The following is a 26,745-nucleotide window of genomic DNA, read 5'->3' as shown; positions in this document are numbered from 1 at the left end:
CCCTCCCTTAAAAAAAAAAAATCTGTCAGAAATGCAGATATAGTAGTGATATTACTGGATCAAAGAGTATGGACAGTTTTGTAGCCCTTTGGGCATAGTTCCTAATTGCCCTCCAGAATGGTTGGATCAATTGACAATTCCATTAATAATGCATTAATGTCCCAATTTTGCCACATTGCCCTCCAACATTTATAATTTTTCTTTACTGTCATATTGGTCAATCTGATAGGTACAAGGTGGTATCTTGGAGTTGTTTTAATTTGAATTTCTCTAATCAAGAGGGATTTAGAACATTTTTTCATATGACATTGATAACTTTGATTTCTTCATCTGAAAACTGCTTATTTGTATCCTTTGACTTGACCATTCATCAATTGGGGGAATAACGTGTTCTTATAAATTTGATTTAGTTCTTTAGGTATTTGAGAAATAAAACTTTTTTATCAGAGAAATTTGTTATAAAACATTTTTTCTCAGTTGTTTCCCTTCTAATCTTGGTTTTGTTTATACAAAATAATAAATGAATAATAAAATTATTCATTTTACATTTTGTAATGTTCTCTGTCTCTTGTTTGGTCATAAATTCTTTCCTTCTCCATAGATCTGACAAGTAAACCATTATATGTTCCTCTAATTTACTTAAAATATCATACTTTATGTCTAAATCATATACCCAATTGACCTTATCTTGGTATAGGGTTTGAGATATTGGTCTATCCCTAATTTTTGCCATTCCCAATTTTCCCAGCAGTTTTTTCCAAATAGTAAGTTCTTATCCCCAAAGCTGGGATCTTTGGGTTTATCAAATACTAGATTGGTGAGGTCATTTAATCCTACTTTATTCCATTGATCCACTCTTCTATTTCTCACATAATAGGTATTTAAAGAAATAACTTCCCTTTCCCCCCTTCCCAGTTGTAACTTTAAATTGTTGTGTGGCTTTAGTGAAGTCACAACTTTTTGATGCTCGTTTGTTCAACTATAAAATGGGAATTCCTTCTCTGTCTATCCCAACCTTACAAAAATTATGATGAAACTTAAAGCACAAAAATGTGCAGAGTTTGCTGCACACCCCTGGGCTGCCTGCTTCTAGAATTCCCACTCGTGGTTCTCTTCACTTCTGAAGTTTCTGAGCTGCAGTGGGTCAAATAATCAGGTTCCTAAACTAAGTCTGCCATCAATATGGTAAATCCTGAAGAGCATGGAGCCATCAGGAGAGTGAATAGGCTCAGGCTGAAAACAGGAGTTCCAAGCTACTAGGATTGGAGCCATGAGAAGCTACGAAATTTCCAGTTTAGGCAACATAGGAAAGCCAGGGGAATAGGAGTAGGCAGAGCAATAGACAGAAAGAGTCTGAGCAGGGAAAGGAGAGAAGGAGGGAGAGAGAAAGAAACAGACAGAGAAAGAGGCAGAGACAAAGAGGAAGGGAAGGAGAGAAAGGGAGGAGGGAATGAGGAAGGGGGAAATGGAGAGGCTGGAAGGATGTGAAATAGCTTTGACAAGCTAAAAAGTATTATACAAATGGAAGAGATAATCATTGGCACTAATAATAGTGTTTGTGGCAGAAAGAAGCAGCAGTGACCTCAGTTGCCTTTGGATGTGGTCTGGGATTCGGACACTCCAGTTTCATGGTAGAGAAAAAATCAGCAACAAATTTCAAAAGAAATTTAGACCCCAACCTCAGTAATCTCAGATAGAACCATAGGTGGTAGCTACTCTGGCTATTACTTCCCTCTTCTCCTTCCTTCAGTGCTCCACAGCCCTCGCCAAATTACCTAATAGCATTTCCATCAGGGTTGATCCATCTTGTTGAAGGACAACAAAATCACCTAGAGCCCTGCTGGACAAAGTAAATGGACCCATGACCCAAGAGAGTGCGTGTTCATTTTATTGATTGGGAGATCATTTTAGCAAGTGTGGGCTTTATATCTGACTTCACAGAACACAGAATCCACTCAGCAGGACCATAAGGGATTTGCAGGCAGCATTTGTCTCTTCAGAAATGAAGGGTACCTCAGGAATGACACTAAACTAGAAGTCAAAAGAATTGGTCTGCTATGTCATGTTCAGAACATTCCTTTGAAGCTCCCTGCCTCAGTTTCTTCCTCTGTAAAATGAGAAGTTTGGGCTGAATGAGCTCCAAGATCTTTTCTAACCCCAGTGGTATGGTTCTGTTTCCAGCTTTTTTTGAATCTCTCCCTCATATTCCCAGCCTCTTCCTAATAGACACTTTCTCTCCAACCTTCTGCAATTTAGCTTTCTCGTTCTCATGGGAAACAAAGCTATGTTCTCTCCACCACGTATGCAAATAAGCCTCAGAGTATTGAAACTTCAGCAGTAAACACAACCTTGTTCACTTGAGAAACCACCACCACCTGACACCTCTCTCTGCCAGAAGGTGTTCCAGACTGTCAGTCCTACACCTTTCCGGCTGTTCCTTTAATTGGACTAAAAGGTTAATGAGTCCCCCTTTCCAACTTTGCAAACTCCAGATGGAGACATGGAGTTGTTTTTAGCTAAGGTTCTCCCTTCCCAATTCCTTCCCCACTCTTGAACCGTGGCTGAGCTTTCTATTCAGCATTTGTCACCAGGAGCCACCAATGGCTTGGGAGAAGAGAGATTTGAAGTAATTTGTTGATGAACAAAGAAAGAGAGCAAATCAGAAAATTTCAGAGCTGGAAGGTCCCTTCTACCTTATCTGGTCCAACCCATGCATTTTGCAAAGGAAGAAACTGAAACCCATAGAAAGAAAGTGACTTGCCCAGAGTCCCACATCTAGTTGATCATGGAGGTAAGAAACTAGACTCCTGGGCCAGGATTGTGTGTATGTGAGTGCAAGCGTGCTATTTGCTTGAGGCTGAGGTTTGTTTTTGTTGGTGGGTTCCCCCCCCCCCCCGGGGTATTGCCTTTCATTGTGATCTAACTTGGATGGAGCATCAATTTTTCACCAGACTCTGCTGCAAGGAGGGACTAGAGTCTGAGATCATTTTTGAAGGGAAGGATTAGTTAATTAATTGTCCTTGATGGGATCTTGCACACAAATGGGAATTTCTGGCTGCAGGAATTATCATTCCACGATCTTAGTGCTGTAGAAAAGGGAAAGAACAAGAGAACTGGGTTAAAGTTTGCCCTTTGGAATTAAAGCTCTCCCAACCAAAGTGAGATAAGAATTGACTTAGGTCAAATATCTACATACACATCTTTCTCTTGTGGTTCCCCTCTTGGTTCCCCATGTTCTCCACAGTTGCCTTTTCACCCTGGAAATGCCTCTGCCTTTGTGCTCAGCTCCCTTCTTCCATTCATGAGTTCTGGTTCAGAACCTCCATTTTAGGAAGTGCCCAGGTACAAATTATTTCTTGCCAACACTCCTGGGTCTCTGGATTTTTCCTCTTTCCTCCATTAGAATGTAAGCCTCCCAAGGACAAAGACTGTGTGAATACTTAACACAGTGCCTGGAACATAATCTCTCTCTCTCTCTCTCTCTCTCTCTCTCTCTCTCTCTCTCTCTCTCTCTCTCTCTTTCTCTCTCATTCTCTCTCTCTCTCTCTCTTTTGTTCCCTAACCCTTCCTTCCTTCCTTCCTTCCTTCCTTCCTTCCTTCCTTCCTTCCTTCCTTCCTTCCTTCCTTCCTTCCTTCCTTCCTTCCTTCCTTCCTTCCTTCCTTCCTTCCTTCCTTCCTTCCTTTTTTCCTTTTTTCCTTCCTTCCTTCCTTCCTTCCTTCCTTCCTTCCTTCCTTCCTTTTTTCCTTCCTTCCTTCCTTCCTTCCTTCCTTCCTTCCTTCCTTCCTTCCTTCCTTCCTTCCTTCCTTCCTTCCTTCCTTCCTTCCTTCCTTCCTTCCTTCCTTTTTTCCTTCCTTCCTTCCTTCCTTTTTTCCTTCCTTCCTTCCTTCCTTTTTTCCTTCCTTCCTTCCTTCCTTCCTTCCTTCCTTCCTTCCTTCCTTCCTTCCTTCCTTCCTTCCTTCCTTCCTTCCTTCCTTCCTTCCTTCCTTCCTTCCTTCCTTTCTTCCTTCCTCCCTCCCTCTCTCCCTCCCTTTCTCTCTCCCTCTCTCTCTCACTCACTTTTTTGCCACAGAGAAGGGAGCATATTTTAATATCTTGTATATGCATAATGCTTTTATGGCTTTCCAAAGTTCTATTATATCTCTCTTGTTTGATTCATACAACAACACTGTTGTAGGGTTGGAATGCATGGGTTAAAGATCAGAGCATCAAGAAATTAAATGACTTGACCAAAGTCAAGAGTCAGTTTAGTATCTGAATTGGAACTAGCCCAATCCTGTGCTCTTTCCTTTATATCACTTTGCTTTGCCCATCTATGACTCGGCAAAGATTCTCAACCTATCCCAATTCTTTGGGAACAGATAAATTTTCCATTCATTGGTAGGTGAGATGACTTTCATGCATTCCCAAATCAATGCTATGTGGCCTTATTCAAGTCACTTAACATCGCTGTATCAATGTTTTTAGGGGGTCAGTGCAGTCTTGCGCCTCTCTCCCACAAACCCCAACTACTTACTACAAACAACAGTGTTGTTTCTTTCCTATGTGTCCCAAACCAAACCCTATCCATCATTCATCATGTAGCTAAAGTCTTACCTTCTCTACAAATTCTCCCCTGACCTTCCATTCCAAAACCCCACTTCCACAAAACATTCTTTTGTCCAAATTCCAATTTGCTCTTATAATCTCTGCTGCATCTCTTAGTTTTTAAAATTTTTGCTATTTTTTGGCTCAGTCTTTAATTTGTTTTTGTTTTTAACCCTTACTTTCTGTCTTAGAATCAATACTGTGTATTGCTTCCAAGGCAGGAGAGTGGTAAGGACTAGGCAATGGGGTGTAAGTGACTTGCCCAGGGTCACACAGATGGGAAGTGTCTGAGGCTAGATTTGGATGCAGGACCTCCCGTCTCTAGGCCTGGATCTCCATCCATTGAAACACCCACCCTTCATTCTTTAGTTCTTTATGTGTATATCCATCTCTTTAGTCTTCAGCTAGGGTATAAAGTCCTTGAGGGGGACTATATATTATTATGCTTTAATTTTCCATAGACTTTAGTTCATGAGTTCTTAATTGAAGGCCCACATCCACAGATAGATTTCAGAGGTCTGTGAACTTGGATGAGGGAAAAAATGGCATCTTTATTTTCATTCCTCTCTAAGGGAAATCTTAGCATTTTCATCAGTTGTAAATATAGGCAACAGACATTCTTCTGAGAAGGAGTCCATAGGCTTCACTAGGCTTCCAAAGGGATCCACAACCCAAAAATTGGTTAAGACTCCCTGCCCTAGAAGATGATTAGTAAACGCTGGATGATTAATTAGGGAAAGCTGATACTGCTAATGGCTGTAAAACTGTCTGCAAGAAATTTGACCCAATGGAAATAAATGAGCAAGCTGTTGGGGCATGCCTGTATCGAATGCTGATTTACTGAGACAACATTTTATTTGCATAGTGTATGTCCAGAAGAGAATTCCATATTTTCTTGAACTTTTGAAGATTCTTAGTGCTCAGAGATTTTAATTTCTCTGGAACAAGACCTAAATTGCTCTCCCTTGAATTCTCCTTTCTAGTTTCTTTCCCCCTCTCCTACTTCCACTTGCAGTCTATCTCAAAACTCTTTCACTGGCATCTTGTCTTCTTTCCATTTTAGCGATGATGATGATGATGATGATGTAGGTTTTCTACGTTGTTGACTCATATTTGGTCAGAACTGCCAACCTTTCTTTGATTCTAAAGAGCCAACTCTTCCTCTAATTGTTTCTCCACACTTACTTTGTCCCTGTTGGTGATAAATTTCCTCTGGTCTCTGAGGTCATTATGTGAAAATCTGCCCATAAGGAGTGAGTGGGAGAGCGTCATTGTCTCAGTGTATTTCTCCTCACTAGTATGTATATAATGAGTGTTTTCAACCCCAGAGAGGGCATCTACAGCCAAAGGAAGGATTTGATTATGAATATCTCAGAGCAAAGGCTGTCTACCAGTCTCTTATGTCATAGGAGGATGAAAATGGTGTTGATGGACTGTCAGGGTCCTAAGAACTCTGACTGGAAGGGTCATCTGAACTTGGATATAGGCACACCTGAGAGAATAGGGAAAGAAATGCAGCTTTTGCCAACCATTTTTCTGGCATGCATTCCTCTCTGCCAAACACTTCAATGTTCCCTGCTCTGAAGACTTCAGGGAGCTTACTCACAACCCAGACTAGCACTCAACTCATGGACAACATACAGGGACATTCATCTAGGGCAGTGATGGCGAACCTTTTGGAGACTGATTGCCCAAAATGCAACCCTCATGCCTTATATGAGCTCCCCACCTTACTCCAGACAGGGGAGGGAAGAAGTGCTCCCATTGGGCTACTGGGAAGAGGGATGAGTAATGGGAGAAATGTCCTCAAGTTCTTATGAAGAGGGGAAAGGGAGCAGCCCCCTTTGGCACTCTTGCCATAGGTTTGCCAACACCAATCTAAAGTATGGCCAGAAACCACAATCTCTCACTCAGCTTACTCTCTCTTACTCCTTCCAAGGCAAACAGCCCTGCAACCATAGGGACCATCGTTATTAACAATAACCCCGATACTGAGCCTTTTCCCACTTTTATCTGCTGCCTGAAGGCTGTCCTAATTTGGGAAAGCTAGTATGGCCCTCAGGGTTAGTGGCAGCAATTACTACCTTTCTGGTCTCACAGCTCAACTCTCTTGGTTTCATTAGGGTAATAATATATTTCAGATCTTGATGAGTAAAAATTCTGATATAATTATGTTGGCATCTACCCATAGGCCCTTTCCTAGTTCTTCCTCAGGAAGTGTTGTTTAGTTTTGTTTGGAAGAGGAAGTGACTATTCCCTCCAATTCCATTAATCTAGTGCTGAGTCTTCTAATGCCACTTCAATGCTTCATCCCCAGTCAGTGCTAAATCTAGGGCAGCTAATCCCCTTCTCTCACCCAATTATAACCCTATTCATCATCTGAAGTGACCTAGTGTCTTAGGGTGAGTACCTACCACTGTTATGACGGTACCAGATCTGTACACAGTCCTCTTCCTCAAGGGCAGAGTGGATGCCATCATCTGGCTGATTTCCATCCCAGTAGTTATAGTCATAAGATGTACCATCTGTCCATTCAAACTGACCTTCCTGTTGTAGACCCCCATTTAGAGGCAAGAGGAAAAAAATGGAAAGCAAGAAGAACAACTATTTATTTATGGCTCATGGCACAGATCTGAACATTATTCACATCTCTGCATACTTTATACTTTAAAAAATTTTAAACCCTTACCATCTATCTTAGAATCAATATTAAGTATTGGTTCCAAGGCAGAAGAGTGGTAAGGGCTAGGCAATTGGGTTTAAATGACTTGCCCAGGGTCACACAGCTAAGAAGTCTCTAAATTCAGATTTGAACCTAGGACCTCCTGTATCCAAGCCTGGCTCTATCCACTAAGCCATCTAGCTGTCATGTACATACATTTTAGCATGCAGAGGTGATGATTAAACAAGGCAGGAGACATACTTAGAATATGGAATTGTAAATGAGGGGTTATCAAATTTAACCTGGTTGACTTCAAAAAGTATCAAGAGTTAAAATGAAGCCAATTTCAGTCCACTATTAAGAAGATAAAAACCAATTAGGACTACAGAGAAGGACCAAAAAAAAAAAAAAGCTACATTGGAGAAAGCTATGATCACAAAATAATATGGACTGGTCACGTAGAGAAAGTGGAATAACCAATGGACAGTCCATGCACTCTGCTGATATCCTGAGGTTGTCAAGAGAAATTGAGGAAGATACTCAGCACTTTGGTGACTCCAAAGGGTTTCCGTCTGTACCTTTGATGGAAACACACAATTAGACAGCTAGATGGTATAATGGAGAGAGTTCTGGACCTGAAATAAGGAAGATCTGAATGCAAATCCTGATTCTAGTACTTGCCAGATGTATGACCTTTGCTAAGTTACTTTATGGTTGCCTCAGTTTCCTCATCAGTAATGAGGATAATAACAGCATCTACTCCTCCAGGGTTTTTTTTTTAATTTTTAATTTTTAAAAAACCCTTACCTTCTGTCTTGGAGTGATAAGGGCTAGGCAATGGGGGTCAAGCAATTTGCCCAGGGTTACACAGTTAGGAAGTATCTGAGGCCAGATTTGAACCCAGGACCTCCCATCTCTAGGACTGCCTATCAGTCCACTGAGTCACCCAGCTGCCCCTCCCCATGCTCCAGGGTTGTTTTAAGGATTTAATGAGATATTTGTAAAGTCCTTTGAAAACCTTAAATTCTATATAAATGTTAGCTATTATATCATTATAGTAATATCATATGTTATTTATATATATCTATATCATTAAATATCATTATAGTAATGGGATATGATGAGATCCATTTGAATTGAGTGTAAGAAAGACAATTTCATACAGTTAGAGTAGTCTGAAAATGGAATAGGTTACCTTGGGAAGTCATGAATTCCTTGTCACTGAAAGTCTTTAAGCAGAAAGTGGATGGGAACTTGTCAGGGATACTATACAAGAATTTCAAGTTTCGGGTAGAGGTTGGACTAAGTGATCTCTAAAGATCTCTTTTAAACATCTCTGAGAATCCCTAAGGATGCTTCCAACCCTAAGGTTTTACATTTGTATGGTTAGAGAAAGGTTTAAAGTCTATGCACTTCATCATAGTGCAACCCCAGTCAAAGCCTATTGGTAGGGGACTCTCTCCTCCTTGATGGAAAAGGTCTTTCCTCAATGACCTATGTCTGCATGAGGGGTAAAAGTGGATTTAGTAGAGCAGCCTCATGAAGCCACAGGGCATTGATCTCTACCAATGAGGAAAGGGTCCCATACCAATGGGCTTTGGGACTAGGGTTCCATTAGTAAATTCAAGATTAAGATTTTTCTTAAAAAAAAAACCAACAAATTTCCATCCATCCATTCATTCATTCACATAACATATATATATATATATATATCACATCTATCTATCTATCTATCTATCTATCTATCTATAGAGAGAGATCAGGTTTTTAATGAATGCCACCCTTCTCACCTGTCTCCGGTCATGAAGTCCCATCCAGATGTCTGTTGGTATCCCAGGCACACAGCTGTTTACAAGATCATGAACAAAAACATTCTCCTCCCAGCTGAAGGAAAGGATAACAGAATTATACTAATGTTTTTCAGTTGATTGATCCATCGATAAACTTTTATTTAGTGCTTACTATGAGCCAGGCACTCTGCTAAAGGACTCAAAGAAAAAGTAAAAACAAGTCCTGTCCTCAAGGAGCTTACATTCTAAAAAGAAGAGCAATCTATACAGAAATGAATACATATAGGATAAATCCAGAGTAGATGGAATGTAGCCATAGAAGGGAAGGCATTAGAAGTAGGGGGTGGGGGTGGGGAAAGAACTTTAGGAAGAGGTGATCCTTGACTTAAGTCTTAAAGGAAGCCAGAATTTCCAAGGAATTTGTAACCTTTGAAACACTATAAATTTGCCAATTATTCATATTATTGTTATAGTGATTATTAATGGTGCCCATGGGTGAGACAGCATCCTTCCTTCTTCCTCTCACAAAAATAATTAGGCATTTTTCCTTTTCCTTCTATCTCTCACTTGAAAACCTGGCATTGTCAAAGATCATGCTCATTGAACCTTTTGCAGGGCTATGATGGAAATCTCACAGATCTGATTCTGTTGGTGAGATGGAGTGTCTACTTAGCCATAAGGATAAAGTGTTAGTCCAAAGGACCAACATGCTTTTAGATAAATGAATAGGATGTGGCAGGGGGATGGTGTTTTAGTTTCACTTCAGAATTTTCCTCGTGCTGATAATATAAAGGGGCAATTGATCTCTAGATACTGATTGTCATTCTCTGTGACTTATAGTCTGAGAATGTTTAAGTGGGCATTTTGGGGAAGGAAGGCACAGAATGTGTTGGGACCTTCATCTTAGGAAGCTCTCAGTGCCCCAAGCTGTAAATGATGAGAGCCACTCCACTCCTCCAAGATTAGAGGCAGCTGGGGAATTCTTTGTGACAGGAATGAGACCCATTCACAACAGAGAAATCTGTATCCATTTATCCCAATTCATCAGTAGGAATACATGTACAATCTTATACTTGGACTGAAAAAGGAAGTTAAGATACAAAGATGGTGGCGGGGAGGCTTGGTAGAGCAGACTTTGTTAGAAGTAAAGGTTATAAGTTAGGTGCTACAATGGGTAGAGTACTGGGCCCACAATCAGGACAGATCTGAGCTCAAATTTGGCTCAGATTTATTAGCTGTGATGTTGGGCATGTGATTTAACCTCTATCTTCCTCAGTTTCCTCAACTGTAAAATGAACATGATAATAGCACCTACCTCCCAGAGTTTAGCAAGGTAGGAATGGAATTCTTTTCGAGAATAGTATAGAGTTTTGATTCATTGAGAGATCTATATAGGGAGGAGAGGAGAATGTAACCAATGCAGAAGTGATGGTCTAGGAAAGAACCAGGGGTTGAAGAGAATGTAAGTCATAGTGAGGATAAAAAATGGGTTGGATTATAAGGCATAGGGAAACATGGAATGATCAAATATTACAATAAAATAAAGGTATTTGAAGTCGAGTTGGAACATGTGTGTAATAATGAGACTGAGTTTATGACCATTTCTTATGTGATTGAGATGGAATGGAGGAGTATGTCATAGTAATTGGGTAGACTGAGGAACTGGGAAGTTAAGGTATTTGACTAGCACATATATGTGTGTGTATATATATATATATGCATAGAGAGAGAGAGAGCACCTACACACATATATATGTATATTTTATTTACACCTATATAATATAAATATATAAAGTCTCCTAGCATGGCACTAGGAGTTGCAGTGGAAAGACTATGTAATCCAGGCACTGAATTCACTGAGGAAGAAAAGACTATATCCTAGGCACCAATAAATAATGGTCATCAGGATCTGGATTGGATGATAAATTTGCAGAGCATGAATCTCAGAAGAGGAGACATTGGTTGATGATGGTGGTGAAGGAGAGTCTAGAATTGGCAAGAAGAAGCAAGAAATATTCTAACTCATTCACTATTGATCAGTGACTCAGAGGACATGAGAGAAAGTGTATCCAATACTGAAAAAGGCTATTAAAGAAAGTATTACCTGGAGGGAGCCAGGTCTCAGTGAATGCCAGAAGATGGAAGGAGCAAGAGAAGAAAAGGTTTGAAATGCGAAGAAAGTTAATTTTCAGTTGTGGAATTTTAAATAAAATTGTAAATTATGGAACAGAAATTCCCTGGGGCACAGGAGAAGAGTCAGGTAGATCTGGATTGAGACTTTAGAAGAGACTTGGATGAGGTGGATAGGAATAAAGGAATAGGCAATAAGGAATGGGAAATGGAGTTCATACAGAGCTACAGCCATTGGAGAGAGCTCTATTGAGTTATCAGACTGCTTGAAAACTTCCCTCAGCATCCAACCTCCTAGTGATTGATGATATGTCTTATAAGACTGAGGAGTCTACTTCTCAACAGCTAAGAACAGTAGAATGTGTAGTCAAGAGGCTGCCATGGGGGGCAGGGATGGGAATTCTCATCTGAAGAATACCGGGAGGTCTGGGGAGGGGTAAAGGCTTTGTCTAAGGTCCTCCAATCAACCTCGGAGAAGGTTCCCTGCTACCTGGATTTAGTGCTGGAGAAGAGCCTGGAAAGGTTCAATGGAAGCTGGAATTTGGAAGCTGGGTGGTAGTTTCATGCCCTAGGACAACTCCAAGTTGGAGAAAACCCCAAGAAAGGGCTAATGGAAACCACAAAGGAGGTGGCAGCATCTTGTCTGTATAACCAGAAAAAAAGAGGTAGGCTACTAATATATAAGAGGAAAGGGTAACAGATAGAAAAAGCAAGTATTATACCAGTTTTTCAATAATCAGAATATGTACACCATAAGATTATTTTTTTTAACTTGGAAAAAACTATAGGAGATAATAAAGAGTGAAATGAGTAGAACCTAGAGAACATTATATACAGCTACAGATTTAACATTTGAAGAATGACTTGTGAATGTTCACCTCCAAAGAATGACCTGAGAAGTGGAATAATCTATTTATTCAAATCTGTTAGCTGGATGATGCCTTCTATGGGGAGAAGAAAAGGGCTGATATATTTGGCAATAAATTCTCTTAATAAAAATGTTTTTAATCTTCTATAGGGGATCTGGAGAAAGATATGGGCAAAGAATTCACAGGCTTGACAAATAAAAAAATTTGGTCAGGAGTGCCGCTATTAATGAGAGTAGAAGATCCATTAAAGCATTAGTACAACCCCTTTTAGGAAATCTAATTAATCTAACAAAAGCAATTGCTCTATGGTGGGGGGTGTTGTGCATATGTGTGTGGCTATACTACAACTGTTGCACCAACCCAGGTGGGACACACCTGTGCAAGGGACATTCCCAGTGCTCAGGCTTTTCAAGGGAATTAGAGAAGGAAAAATAGCTCACACCACCCCCTTATGCCATCTGCCATTGACGGAACTGCTCCAGCAATTAAGAGAATCTCCTTCTGTGAGGAAATCCAACAGTACTTGTTTGGGAATAAATGGACAGAGCTAGAAGAAGAAGAGGTGGGGCAGCGAGGTGGCACTCAGCCTAGAATCAGGAAGACTCATCTTTCTGAGTTCAAATCCAGGATGAGACACTTACTGATTGTATGGCCCTGGGCAAGTCACTTGTAAAATGAGCTTCAGAAGGAAATGGCAAACTACTCCAGTGGCTTTGCCAAGAAAACCCCAAATGGGGTCATGAAGACACAACTCAAAAGTATTGAACAACAACAAAAGAAGACCAACTTGAGATAGGTAGTGTGGTCTGACTACTGCTAGGGCATCCTGCAGTATTCTGCATCCTGGTCCTCCATGTAGATGCAAACAGGATAAGTACCCTAAGTTTCTCTAGCGTTTTAGTTCATCTTTGGTTTTACTAGAAGTTCTGATAGCTACAAAGAGATACAAAGTGAGCCCTACAATCCTGTAACTCAGGGCTTGGCAAAATAAATAACTTTCAGGTCTAGAAACTGGGACTTCAACCCAAAATGGATCTGTGGCATTTGGTATGGCCTGGGCCCAAAGGTCTAATATACTATATGGTTGGTATTATATGTGTGATACTTCTGATTTGATTACCTTTTATTCAGTCTGATTAAATGCATTATAAATTAATGCTCATGTGAGAGGTGAATCAATGAGGCACACCACCCCGGACATAATATTAGGAATGACTAAATAGGTGGGGATAAAGAACTGATCAATCAGAGTGGAAGAAAAACCAATCCACACTCCCAGGTACAGATGAAAGATATAGTGCATCTCTTCACATGCCTTCCAGACAACCCATGCAAGGGCAGAAATAAGGGCTGCCTGGTATCAGCCACTTTGACATACTGAAAGAGCGATGTTTAATGGTCCACATTTCACATCTCTAAAGACACAGTTGAAGTCTCCATTCCACTTTCTTGCCTTCTCTGATCAATCTAGCACACACAGATTACTTCCTCTTTCAGATCTCCCAAACCACTTGTCATATACCTAGCATTTCATTACCCCATTTCTGTTTTGTGTTGCCCATTAATTGTTTTATTTATCTCCCCAACTAGACAGTAAGCTCCTTGAGGGAGGGGAATGTGACTTTACTGGACATTTTTTCTGCCCACTCTGCAACACCCAGAAAAATGCTAGGCACAAATAAATACTTCTTAAAATAAACAAACATAAATACAAACAAAAATTCATTCATTTATTTGCTTATTAATGAATGAATCAGTAAATACATGGAGAGCTAAATAAATAAATACTCATTGATTTCAACTGAATATCTTTTTGCTTGCCAGATTCTAATTTGATCCTTTCTATATACAGGTATATTCTTTCAATGATCTCATCAACTCCCTTATCATCTTTATGCAAAAGACTACCAGATGATACATATATCTATATCTATATAAATTGTGTATGTAAATATATATGTGTATATATATATATATATATGTATGTGTGTATAGATAGAGATAGAGATATATAGATAGAGAGAGCGAGCAACAGTGACCGGAGAGAGATCCATTGAGAGAGCCACATGATCAGAATGCTTAAGATTCTCTATTAGGACCCAATCTCCTGGTAGTTGATGATTTGTCCTGTAAAGGCTAAGAAGCCCACCTCTCAACAGGCAGGAGTAGGAGAATGATGTATGTACATATATAGAAAATGTATAATATACATTATGTATGTATATATGTGTATAGTCCTAGACCCATGTTGGCATACCTATGGCATGCATCCTGGAGGGAGCTGCTCCCTTCCACCTCTCTATGCATGCTTGAGGACATTTCTCACATCATCCATCCCTCTGCCCAATGGCCCAATGGGAGCACTTCCTTTCCTCTGTCTGGGGTAAGGTGGGGGAAGGGGGGACTCACATGCAGTGTGAGGGTTGCAGTTTGGGCACTTGGTCTCTAAAAGGTTCACCATCACTGCCCTAGACACTCTCTCTCCATCTGCAATCCTACATTACCAAATTTATATGTTATATGTTAAATAATCTACTTAGATGTCCTTTAGGTAGGGATGTCATTCAAATGAGAAAATGGCTATAAAGCATTTTACAAACCTCAATGTGATTTATAAATTCCAGTTATCAACGTCTTATCACCATTAGTATTATTATTAATTATCCTCTAGTCACCAAGCTTCTCATCCAGAATGGCTTCATTCTCTGAACCTTTAACCACAATCCTGCTGAACTCACTCAAAGTTTATAGAACAAACAGGGGCATGTTGGTAAATGTTTAATGACTGGATTCTTCTGGGGGGGGGATGTATTCCCATTTCCTTTTTTTAATTTAATTTTTTTCATTTATATGTAGAAACAATTTTTGACAATTGTTTTCTGACATTTTGCAATTCAGAATCTTCCCTCTTCCTCAACTTCTCAAGGCAATGAATAGTCCAATATAGGTTTTATCAGTGCTTTCATGCATGTACACTTTTTAAAAAATCTCTTGGAGTTAACTCTATGTATTGATTCTAAAGCAAAAGAGTAGTAAGGGCTAAGCAATGAGGGTTAAGTGACTTGCCCAGGGTCACACATCTAGAAAATGTCTGAGGCCAAATTTGAACCCAAGATCTCCTGCCTGTAGGCCTGGATCTCTATCCACTGGGCAACCCAGCTGACTCCACATATGTACTTTTAAGTTTAGTTTGCATTGTTAACACTTTCCCAAGTCTGGTGGTGGTGGTTGTTTATTCGTTTTCAGACATACATGATTCTTCATTTGGGGTTTTCTTGGCAAAGATACTGGAGTGGTTTGCTATTTTCTTCTCCAGCTCATTTAATAGATGAGGAAACTGAGGCAAAGAGGGTTGTGTCTTGCTCAAGAGTCACACAGCTAGTAAGTGTGAAAATGAAATGAATAATGACTACACCAACCATTTGGACTTGCTTGAACTGTTTTTTCCAGGAGTTTCTGATCCTATGGAACCTTGACACAGCACTGTTTTGTGATAGTAATTAAGTGGCAACTGCCAACAGAACCAGGCAGCTGCCTTAGAAACTTCCACATAAAGCTAATCTTTATCTACGCCAGGAGCAACCTCAGAGACTTGCCAGATAAAGCAACCATAATGGTAAACAACCATTTCTACCAGCTCTGGAGAAGCCCCTAAGCTCTATTCCAGGAACTGATTGTTAAACTCCTTCCCCTGAGCTTTGTGATTTTGAATAATAAACACTAGCAAGCCTCTGCAGCTGATGGGCTTCTATCTTAGGAAGGAAGTGCTGCCATTTTGTTGAGAAAAATAAAGAGCTTGTGCTTCACCCTCTTGTTCCTGTTGTCTCTCTCTCACTCAGACTCCAATCCATTGAGTTGGAAATTGTAGTTGACACAAGTTTCTGAGGCTTAATTTGAATTTAGGAAGAGTCTTCCTTATTCCGGGTCCAGTCCTCTATCTATGCACTGTGCCACCTGGCTGTCCCAGGTTAGAATAGTTGACAAATAATTCCACTGTAGTCCCATCCTTTCTTGAAGGACAGCAATCAAATATTTTGATTGTATTCATGTTCCAAAGGCAAGAAACTGTGTTTGGGATTTGTTCATTTATATCTTCAGTTATGAAGTTGATTTTAAATCCAGAACAGTCAAATTGATAAGTTGTGATAACAGTTAATAAGCATTTATTAAGCACCCACTACATACTATATTAAATGGTAGAAATACAATCCCTGCCTTTGATGAGCTCACCATCTAGTGAGGCTTTGAGCTCCCTTTTCTATCCTTATCAAGACTTCTTTAATCCAGACATGAGGGAGGGGGGCGATTGGGAATAGGAAATTAGGTGGCTGGGTGGCTCAGTGGATTGATTGAAAGACAGGTCTAGCTTGGGTTCAAATCTGGTCTCAGATACTTCCTAGCTGTGTGACTCTAGGCAAGTCACTTAACCCCCACTGCCTAGTGGGAGTTACTTACTTACTGCTCTTCCGCCTTAGAACCAATACACAGTATTGATGGATTTTTTTAATCCCAATATATTAATTAACCCTCTGCAGCTCTCTCTGTTGGCATATCCCAAGACCTCCTTCTTCTTTAATGAAGATCCTTGAAATCTTCTGAATTATCTCTCAAAAGAAGATACTTTTATATCTATTACAATGATACCTTTACAAGAAAAATATCCATTGTTGAAAGGAAGCTTCAGTCAGTGCTTTGTTAAGCATGCTCTTAATAAGGATTATTATTGTTACTTAGACAGTAAGATCTTGTTTTACAGGCACTCAGCACATGTGAATTCAGGTAGATGTAACTGGTAATGGAAAAAAATAAAGGCAAAATAATATGTAAAATAAAAAATTGCAATTATACACTAAGTCCACGCCATTTTCCAAGCTGCCCTCTGGTCTCCCAGCAGTTCATCCAGTCATGCTCATTCTTACTCTAAGAAGTGTTCATGGGAGCCATTGCATTGTTTTGTGCCTAATGGAGTCCTCACAACAGTTGTGTCCAGTCAAAGCAATGCTTCTTTTTCTTTCACATGGACCCAATGCTGTTTAATCTACATTATTCAAGTGTTTATTTGTCTTATTTTTTAAAATTATGATAGCTTTGTTCTTATAAAAATGCTCACTAAATAACGAGGTTCTCTATTATGGGTGATTTTCAACCCATGTGGAGGGCCATATTGGTCTCATAAATCAATATCCTACTATAGTGCTTTCAGGTTTACAAAACACCTTATAAATGTCATCTGGTTTTTTAAAGCCCTTGCCTTTTGTCTTAGAGTCAATACTTAATATGGGTCCCAAGGCAGAAGAGCAGTAAGGGCTAAGCAAATGATAGTTAAATGACTTGTCCAGGGTCACCCAGGTCAGAAGTATCTGAGGCCATATTTGAACCCAAGTCCTCCCATCTCCAGTTCTGGCTCTCTCCATAGAGCCACCCAGCTGCCCCTGTTATCTCATTTGATCCTCACAACAAGTAAATGTCTATAGGAAGTAGAAGCTATTATTATCCCCATTTTACAGATAAGGAAACAAGCTTAGAAAGCTTAGAGGGGGGATAGCTGGGTGAGTCAGTGGATTGAGAGTCAGGCCCAGAGATGGGAGGTCCTGGGTTCAAATTTGACCTCAGACACTTCCTAGCTGTGTGACCCTGGGCAAGTCACTTGACCCCTATTGCCTAGCCCTTACCACTCTTCTGCCTTGGAACCAATACACAGTATTGATTCTAAGATGGGAGGCAAGGGTTTAAAAAAAAAGAAGAAAGCTTAAAGGACTTTACCAGGCTGACATATCTAGAGGATCTGAATATTTGTCTTATGATGGCAAGAATGAATTTATTATTGAATTGCACTGGTTATGATCTATTTTCCCTTTCAAAAGAGAAACTCACCTGGAAAATGCATCCCCTACCCATCCTCTCCAGACTATCACCCAACTCCTTCCAAAGTAGAAAAGGAGAATGCTATGGGCGTGAGAGGTGGCACCAGTTCCTGATAAGCTTACCTGTGAATGGAAGCCAATTTGGCCGACTTTGTTCCGATGGAGAACTCTGCACAGTAAAGGTCAGCCTCAGCCCATGTCTTATTAAGAGGGAAAAATCTGTAGCAGTAACCTTCATACTCCATCCAGAACAGGGGGCATGGATAGGGCTGAATCATCTCTGGCATGGCTTGAAGAAAAAGAAAATCAGAAGATATTTGGAAATGTTAGAACTATTTATTTTCCTTTGCAATGGAAAAATGAAAGAAAGTAGATGTTGCTGAAGCTATTATGTATATCATATGTTTATATAATAATAGGTAATACTTATAGTGCCTACTATATGCCAAGTGTTGTGCTAAGCACTTTACAAGTATCTGTTTTGATCCTTTTAACAACTCTGGAAGGTAGGTGCTTTATTATATTCATTTTACACAAAAGGAAACTGAGGCATGCTGAGGTTAAGTGACTTGTCCAAGGTCACACAGCTATTAAGTTTCCCAGGGTACATTTGATCTCAGGTCATCCTGACTCTGGACGTAGAATTCTATCCATCAAACCACCCAGCTGCCTCCTGCCACAAAGTTAATATACTTGAACCTGAGGAACTGAGACCAACCAACGCTCTTTCCCCTACATCCCTAAAGAGATCCTTCAATGAGAGAAGGACTTCTGAGAAGGAATTGTCCTGTTTTTGTGGAGAGTAAGGACTGTCCTAACTTCTTGGAGCCAGGAGAACTTTTCTTTCTTTTTTTAATAAAAATTTTTTTTTCTGCCAACATTTAATTTATTGAATTTATTTATTTTTATTTGAAATTTTTTATTTAATGAATTAATTTAGAATATTTTTCCATGGTTACATGATTCATGTTCTTTCCCTCCCCTCCTCCCACCCCCCTCCTATAGCCAATGAGTAACTCTACTGGGTTTTACTTTAATAAATTAAAAAAAATTTTCTTTTGCATTTCTGTTCCCACAGTTCTTTCTCTCAATGTGGTTAGCACTCTTTCCCATAAGTCCTTCAGGAGTGCAGGAGAACTATTCAATATGAAATGCAGAAAACAAGACAGCAGGGATGTGACCTCCCATGTTACTTTCTTTGGGTGCCTTTCCTAACTTCTTTTCATTCATTTGATTTGCTTCATGGAACAAGGGATGCCTGTGATATTCTATGGTTAAATATGCCAGAAAAGTAGGGCTGTAACAGGTCAGCACTCAATTATTCATTTTTCCTCATCCAGAGTAGTCAAGGCTCTTTAATTGAGAGAGTGCAGAGTTGCAAAAGAGCTACTTGAGCCCCTAGCAATGATAAATTAGTTCCAATTTGGCAATTATTTATCCTTCTCTTTATCTTTCTGATATTTTTAGTACCAGATCCTAGACTGATTTCTGCCCAGTGCATCCTTTTCATCTATAGCCAACCCCATGAGGTTCACTATGAAAGAGATTCCATAATCTCTGATCATATCTTTCTTCTACCCCCAAATTCCAGGCATTCCCCATTGCCTACTAAATGAGGTGTAAATTCCTGATCCTGATATGCAAGGACCACCACAGTTTTTACTCCAAACTACCCTTCCAGCCTAATTTTCCATCACTTACTCTTCACATCATTTATGTTTCTGCCAAACAGGACTACTCTCAGACCCCAGTTCTTGTTCTGTCCTTTCCCACCTCCATGCCTTTGTTCATGCCATCCCCATTCTTAAGTGGAGCCTCTGAAGCCCCTGTCTCCACCTGTCAAAGTTCCTTACTTCTTTCACAACCTGATTCATGTGCCATTGCTTCCTTGGGCCTGGAGCTATCCTATTTCTCAAGATGAAAAGAATTCCTTCTCACCATGGATGATCACAGAACTTTGGCCTTCTTTCAAATCACCTCCTTCTCCCGGTATTTTATAGTGATTTGGGTGTATCTTAACCTTATTAAAATGTAAGTTCCTTGAGGCTACAGTCTGTATCCTATCCATGTTTGGTCTAGCATGGCACTTTGCACATAGAAGTAATTTTATAAATGTGTGGAGGCTGGAATTTGTTATTGATTCTCAGATTGGGAGCTACCTAACTATTTTTAATATACATTTATTTTATTTTTTAAAAATCATTTCAATATGATGGCATGAGGGATCACACCTTTGCTATGGCTTCTGGGAGGAGAGATTCTATAGAACAAAAGGAATCACTGAAACAGAAAAACTGCTGGAATGAGCACACACATATGGAGACAAATAATCTTCTCCTGTTACAAGTGGTTAGTAAAGTAAGGAATATCCTGCTTTCTTGGGCAGGGGAAAGGGACAAGATGAGAAAGGAAGAGGGGAAAGGAGGGAGAACTGATGCTGTCCTTTCAACACCTTTATACAGAGAACTCCTACATTCAGAAACAATATCAAAGTAAAAACAAGGCAAACACTAACAAAATACATATGCATAAATATATGTATGTATATATGGATAGATAGATGGATGGATGGAAAGACAGACAGATAGACAGGTAGAAGAATGGATGGATAGATAGATATAGACAGATACATATATGGATAGATGAAAAATGGTTGGATAGACATAGCTAGACAAACAGGTAGATAGACAGATAAAAGACAGACAGCAGACAGACAGACAGATAGATAGATAGATAGATAGATAGATAGATAGATAGATAGATAGGTAGGTAGATGGATGGATGGATGGATGGATGGATGGATGGATTGTTGTTCAATCATTTCAGGCATGTCCAACTCTTCATGACACCATATGAGGTTTTCTTGGTAATGATACTAGAATGGTTTGCCATTTTTTTCTCCAACCCATTTTATGGATGAGGACTCTGAGGCAAACTGGATTAAGCGACTTGCCCAGGGTCACACAGCTAGTATCTGAGGTCCTATTCGAACTCAGGAAAATGAGTCTTCTTGCCTTCAGGTCTGGCACAATCTACTTCACCATCGAGCTGCCTTCCCAAAACAACAAAAAGATAATTCTTGCCCTCAAACATTAGATCTCAGTTGGAGAAGACAAGAAAGGATGGTGCAACCACTCAGCATAGTATGGAAATGACTAAAAGTGGTTAGAGTGCCTGGGCTCTTCTGTTCACTCAAAATAAATAAAAAAAGTCAAAGGACTCAAGGACAGAGTCCAGGGTTGTTTATTTGGGAGCAGAAGGGGGAGGTTGATTATAATCAAAGCCCTCCCATGGGCTTTCTTGTTTTACTCCAAGAATCCCTTCCTCTTTGGGAACAAACTTAAGGAAAGCAGAGCATATTTTATAGAAAATAGAAATCTTCATCTATTTTTCTGATTCCAGTATCAGAAGAAAAATATTCCTATTCCTCTTTCCCATGACATGTTTTGAGGGCCATAAGTAGAAATATCAATGAACTTGGGCTAAACTAAATCTCTAAAATCTCTTCTAATTCTTAACATTTGGGGAGTCAGAAGATACGGGTTTTCAATGACCTAGGGCCAGTTTATTGTCTCTCTTTTATTTTAGGTTGTACATATTTTATCATATGCCACTTAACCTTTGTCTCAGTTTCCCCATCTGTAAAATGAACTGGAGGAGGAAATGGCAAACCACCCCAGTACCTTTGCCAAGAAAACCCTAAATGGGGTGAAAAAAAGTGGGACACGACTAAAAAACGACTAAACAAAACCATATTGAACTTGTTGGCAGGCTCTGGGTAGAGGCTGAATTCAAATCGGCGCCTAGGTCTCAGTAGCAGTGGCTGGATGGAATCTTTTTTCTGGGCAGGGGTTTAAGAGAGATTGCTGGCTGCAAGTGGAGTTGCCTTCTCTTGAATCCAAATCATTGGGAGAATCAAATGAGCCCTTTGAAAATCATGTAGCAATACTTTGATGCAAATTTGTCATTCAGTGATGGCTGGTTTTCCTGTTTATAAAAGGGGAGCCAAACTCTGGCCTATAGCCAGATGTCCTGCATGGAGTCACCCACAGATTTCCCCTGTTGCCTTTGAATTCAATGTTTGGGAAGCTTTGGGCTTCTTCTGTTGGGATGGGGAGTGAGGTGGTCATTCAGGGTGGGGAGAAGAAAGAAAGGTGACAGTCCTGTTGTTTAGTCTGGTTTTGTTTTTAAGGAAAGAATGTCAGCTTCCCCACTCGGTCTGGCTGCTTGCAATAGAAGGCCAAATACTGCCTTGGGAACTTTGAGCTGCTGCATCCCACTGAGAGCAGTCACAGGGGGAAAAGGGAAAAGAAGGTGGCAGCAGGAGCAGGTTCAATTTTAATAGCTGTCCCTGCCCTGCTGGGACTCCTTTCTCCAGCCTGATCAGGAGAGACGTTAGAGCTGAGTCCTAAGACCCTGGTCACTCAGAAGCACTGAATGGGAGAGTCTCTTTGTCCCCTAGGCAGGGGGATGGGCAGGCTGGTGGCCTCTAGGCAGACTGGAATTCCCCTCAATACTACCCTGTTCCCTTATTTTCTTATACACGGATGGTGGACAGAAAGTCAGCCTTGACTTGGATTCTGGTCTGACCCCTGACACATACTGGCTTCCTGCCACTGGCCATGTCACAGACTCTCAGGAGTATAGATAACTCTTAAAAGCAGAAATTACAGAGATGTTGACTCGTATTTGTAAAAGGAGTTTCTTCACTCTGGAGTTCTCTATATCATTTAAACCACAGGTCCAGTTCCTATTCCCATCCCATATACTTCCCAGGGAAAGAAGAAAGAAAGGAAGGGAGGGAGGGAGGGAGGGAGGGAAGGAGAGAGGAAGGAAGAAAGGAAAGTGGGAAGGGAAGAATGGAGGGAGGAGGGAAGGAAGGAAGGAAGGAAGGAAGGAAGGAAAGGAGGGAGGGAGGAAGGGAGGGGAAGAGGAAGGGAGGAAGGAAGGAAAGAAGGGAGGAAGGAAGGAAGGGAGGGAGGGAGGGAGGAAGGAAGGGAGGAAGGAAGGGAGGGAGGGAGGGAGAAAGGAAGGAAGGGAGAAAGGAAGGAAGGAAGGGAGAAAGGAAGGAAGGGAGGGAGGAAGGAAGGAAGGAAGGAAGCAAGGAAGGAAGCAAGGAAAGGAGGGAGGGAGGAAGGGAGGGGAAGAGGAAGGGAGGAAGGAAGGAAAGAAGGGAGGAAGGAAGGAAGGGAGGGAGGGAGGGAGGAAGGAAGGGAGGAAGGAAGGGAGGGAGGGAGGGAGAAAGGAAGGAAGGAAGGGAGAAAGGAAGGAAGGGAGGGAGGAAGGAAGGAAGGAAGGAAGGAAGGAAGGAAGGAAGGAAGAAAGGAAGGAAGGAAGGAAGGGAGGGAGGGAGGGAGGGAGGAAGGGAGGGAGGAAGGAAGGAATGGAGGGAGGGAGGAAGGAAGGAATGGAGGGAGGGAGGAAGGGAGGAAGGGAGAAAGGAAGGAAGGGAGGGAGAAAGGAAGGAAGGGAGGGAGAAAGGAAGGAAGGAAGGAAGGAAGGAAGGAAGGAAGGAAGGAAGGAAGGAAGGAAGGAAGGAAGGAAGGGAGGAAGGGAGGAAGGAAGGGAGGAAGGAAGGAAGGAAGGAAGGAAGGAAGGAAGGAAGGAAGGGAGGGAGGGGGGAAGGAAGGAAGGGAGGAAAGGAAGGAAAAAAGGAAAGAAGGAAGGAAAGTGGGAAGGGAAGAATGGAGGGAAGGAAGAAATTAAAGAATGAAGGAAAAGAAAAAAAGAGAATGGAAGGAAGGAAGAAGGGAGGGAAACAAGGATTTTTAAAGTGATTATTCTGTGCCAGGCACTGTGCTAAGTGTTTTACAAATAGTATCTCATTTGATCTTTCTCACAATCTTTTAAGGTAGGTGCTATTATTATCCTCATTTTACAGCTGAGGAAACTAAAGTAAACAGAAGTCAAGTAACTTTCCTAAAATCACATAGCTAATAAGGGCGTGAGACAGATTTTAAACTCAGGTCTTCTGGGCCCAATGCTTTATCTACAGAATCACTTGACTGCCTTCATCTCAAAGGGCATAAATACTTAAACTTTGGGCATTCTAAGTACTACTTTCTGCTCCTAGCTGTAGATAAGAAGAGAAAACCAGGGTCAGTCTTCCCCCAGAGATAAAGGATATTTGGTGGCTCCATCTGTCTCTGCAGTCCTGGAGATTCCTCAAAGACACTGGGATAAGAGAGTGATGAAATTCAGTTTTAAACAAGTCCCTGAACAGCAGCCTTCCTCTTTGCTGAATTTTTTACTCTAGGGAATCTGTATAGACAGGAATCTTCTAGGCTTTCTGAGACTGGGCAGATCTGGACTACTGTCAAACTTATGTTCTTTCTTGTTCTCCTTAGTTCTTACAACAAATTCTCCAAACTCTCATTCATTCAACAACCAAACATGTATTAGATATGTACTAGACACTGTGCATTGTAATGGATTTTGTTTAGTCATTTCAGTTGTGTCCAACTTTTCATGACCCATTTGGGGTTTCCTTAGCAAAGATACTGAAGTGGTTTGCCCTTTGCTTTTTCAGCTTATTTGACAGATGAAGAAACTGAGGCAAACAGAGTAACTGACTTGCCCGGGGTCCAACAGCTAGTAAAGTATCTGAAGCCAGGTTTTAACTCAGGTCTTTCTGACTATAGGTTATATTGCTTTACACTAAGAGAGATTGCCCTTCGAGGAATTAGATGGTTTCCAAGAGTAGCTGTGGTTGAAGAATTCATCATCTTATAGTTAACCCAGTGATAAATTTCTTGGAACTTAGCCAGGCTGGTCTTCAGAGCAGATGTACTCTTATTTTAAACTTGTCTGCCTACCTAAGCCAACTAGGTGATACAACGGATATCATACCAGGCATAAAGTGATGGAAGCCATGAATTTGATGAGGCATAATTTTTTGTTTGATTTTAATAATATCTGCCATAAATCCTTTTCAGAAGAATGGATGGTAAGTCCAGTAAACAGATGCTATAATTTTATCTGTGGAGTGAATTGCTAACAAGGAAACTATCAATGCAGAAATTTATAATCTGAGATTTAAGGACACTGAGAAGTTCAATGGAATATCCAGGGTCACACAGCTAATATGAATCAAAATATTTCTGGGCAAGTAGGGGGTGCAGTGGATAGAATACTGGACTTGGAGTCAGGAAGACTCATCTTCCTGAGTTCAAATCTAGCCTTAGACACTTTCTAGTTATGTGACTGACCCTGGGCACATAACTACTTAACCCTGTTTATTTTAGAATTTGTATACTTACAAATATTTTACTTTAAAGGGAAAAAAGTCATACCTATATATATGTGTGTATATATACATACATACATACATACATATATATATATATATATATATATTAATCCTTACTTTCCACCTTAGAATCAGTACTATGTATTGGTTCTAGGGCAGAAGAATTGTAAGGGCTAGGCAATGGGAGTCACACAGCTGGGAAGTGTCACATTTGAACCCAGGACTTCCAATTTCCAGGTCTGACTCTCAATCCATTGAACCACCTAGCTGTCCCCTCTATGTAGAGTCTTAAGGTGTGCGAAGTACTTTCTTTTTCTACAACAATCCCAATAAGGTAGCTAATACAAGTCTTATCATCCTCATTTTGCAGATGAGGGCAATGATGCTGACTGACTTGGCCATAGTCATCAGAGGCAAGTTTGGAAGTCATCTTTCCAGATGCCAAGTCTAGTATTCTTTCCACTTACCCACTTATCTTTTCATTTGAAATGTCTTGCTACTCCAAACTGTGAAGTGTGAGTTAAATAAACCTGCCACGGAGCATCAGCTTGCTCGAAAACTCCTCCGGAAGCCCGGCAACCCTCCATACCCGGGAACATCTGGTAATGCCCCTTCGGTCCTCGAAATCTTCCCACCCTGCCATCACCCTACAAACTCAAAAGAGGCACCCTCCCGACACCACCTGGGTTTAGATGGCTCCGTCATTCATTCAGTTTACACCTGGGCCGCTAGCATCTGGAACAAGTCACGGGGCTCCAGGACCGGGCTGACCTGTGGCCAGAATAATCCCTATGAAAGGGGGCTGCCACAGGACCCGACTCCAGCAGGAAGAGCCACCGAGAGAGAAGCGGAACGCTCTCTGAAGCCAGAGCTCAGCTTAGTCTAATTTTCATCCATCTGACCTTCGCCACATGCCCTGAAAGGAAGAGCGGAGACTGACCCCGGCTGTCCCTGTCCACACTCACCTGGGCTGATTTTAATGTCTGTCTGTGGAAACGCTCGGATAGAGAGGAAAAGCAAGGACGCGGCGGTGGCCCACAGCTCCCACCTCACCATCTTCCCTGACCCTGGAGAAAGGAATGTTGCCAGATTGGAAGAGAGGCCAGTTTAGTAGCAGACCCTTCTTAAAGGACCCCTGCTCGGACCTCAGACTGAACCCGCTGCCCGGACAGCAGCCCCTTTCCCAGCCTCCCTCCCTCCCCTCCCTTCTTTGAAACTGCAACCTGTCAGAGAGACAAGTTGGGGAGGCTGGGGGAGGGGAAGGGAGAGGGAGAGATGGGGAACAAATGGTGCTGTGTGTGAGTGTGTATCTGCCCCGGCTGTATCAACTTGAACAGTGAGTCACCTTGGTTTACCAGCCAGTGGCTCCCATCTTTTTTTCTCTGGAGTTGGAAGCATCGCTATATATAAATATAAAAAATATATATGCACATATATTTGTGTAGAAAATGAAATCTTATTTGTAAAGCACTTTGCAAGTCTTAAAGTGCTACATAAATTATTATTAATATTATTAACAACAATAATAATAATATTTAATATCTACAAGGTGTCCCAAAACATTTAGTGCACTTTTAAGCTACTCAAGGGACTAAA

General features: G+C 40.9%; 1 protein-coding gene and 1 long non-coding RNA gene across 3 annotated transcripts in view; one reads left to right on the top strand and one right to left on the bottom strand.

Moving 5' to 3' along the window:
- The window catches only part of LOC103098813 (uncharacterized), a 97,960-nt gene extending 71,379 nt beyond the window's left edge, over positions 1-26,581 (top strand). Inside the window, exon 4 of one of the 2 annotated variants that reach the window (XR_008913724.1) lies at positions 25,520-26,581. This is a non-coding gene — a long non-coding RNA (uncharacterized LOC103098813). Of the gene's footprint in view, positions 1-17,900; positions 18,031-25,519 lie in introns of those variants that run through there. The other variant, XR_008913725.1, reaches the window with a different exon arrangement.
- CLEC19A (C-type lectin domain containing 19A) lies at positions 1,868-26,205 on the bottom strand. Its single transcript, XM_056806580.1, has 5 exons — positions 26,115-26,205; positions 18,024-18,189; positions 9,038-9,131; positions 7,000-7,132; positions 1,868-3,086 (listed from the first exon to the last, which is right to left on the bottom strand). Exons 1-5 carry the CDS (start codon positions 26,203-26,205, stop codon positions 3,007-3,009), a joined length of 564 nt encoding a protein of 187 aa, XP_056662558.1. The 3' UTR covers positions 1,868-3,006.
- Positions 26,582-26,745: the final 164 nt, after the last annotated feature.

Source organism: Monodelphis domestica, chromosome 7, assembly GCF_027887165.1.
Source record: "Monodelphis domestica isolate mMonDom1 chromosome 7, mMonDom1.pri, whole genome shotgun sequence".
NCBI classification, from domain to species: Eukaryota; Metazoa; Chordata; class Mammalia; order Didelphimorphia; family Didelphidae; genus Monodelphis; species Monodelphis domestica.
This window is presented reverse-complemented; position numbering and strand designations above follow the sequence as displayed.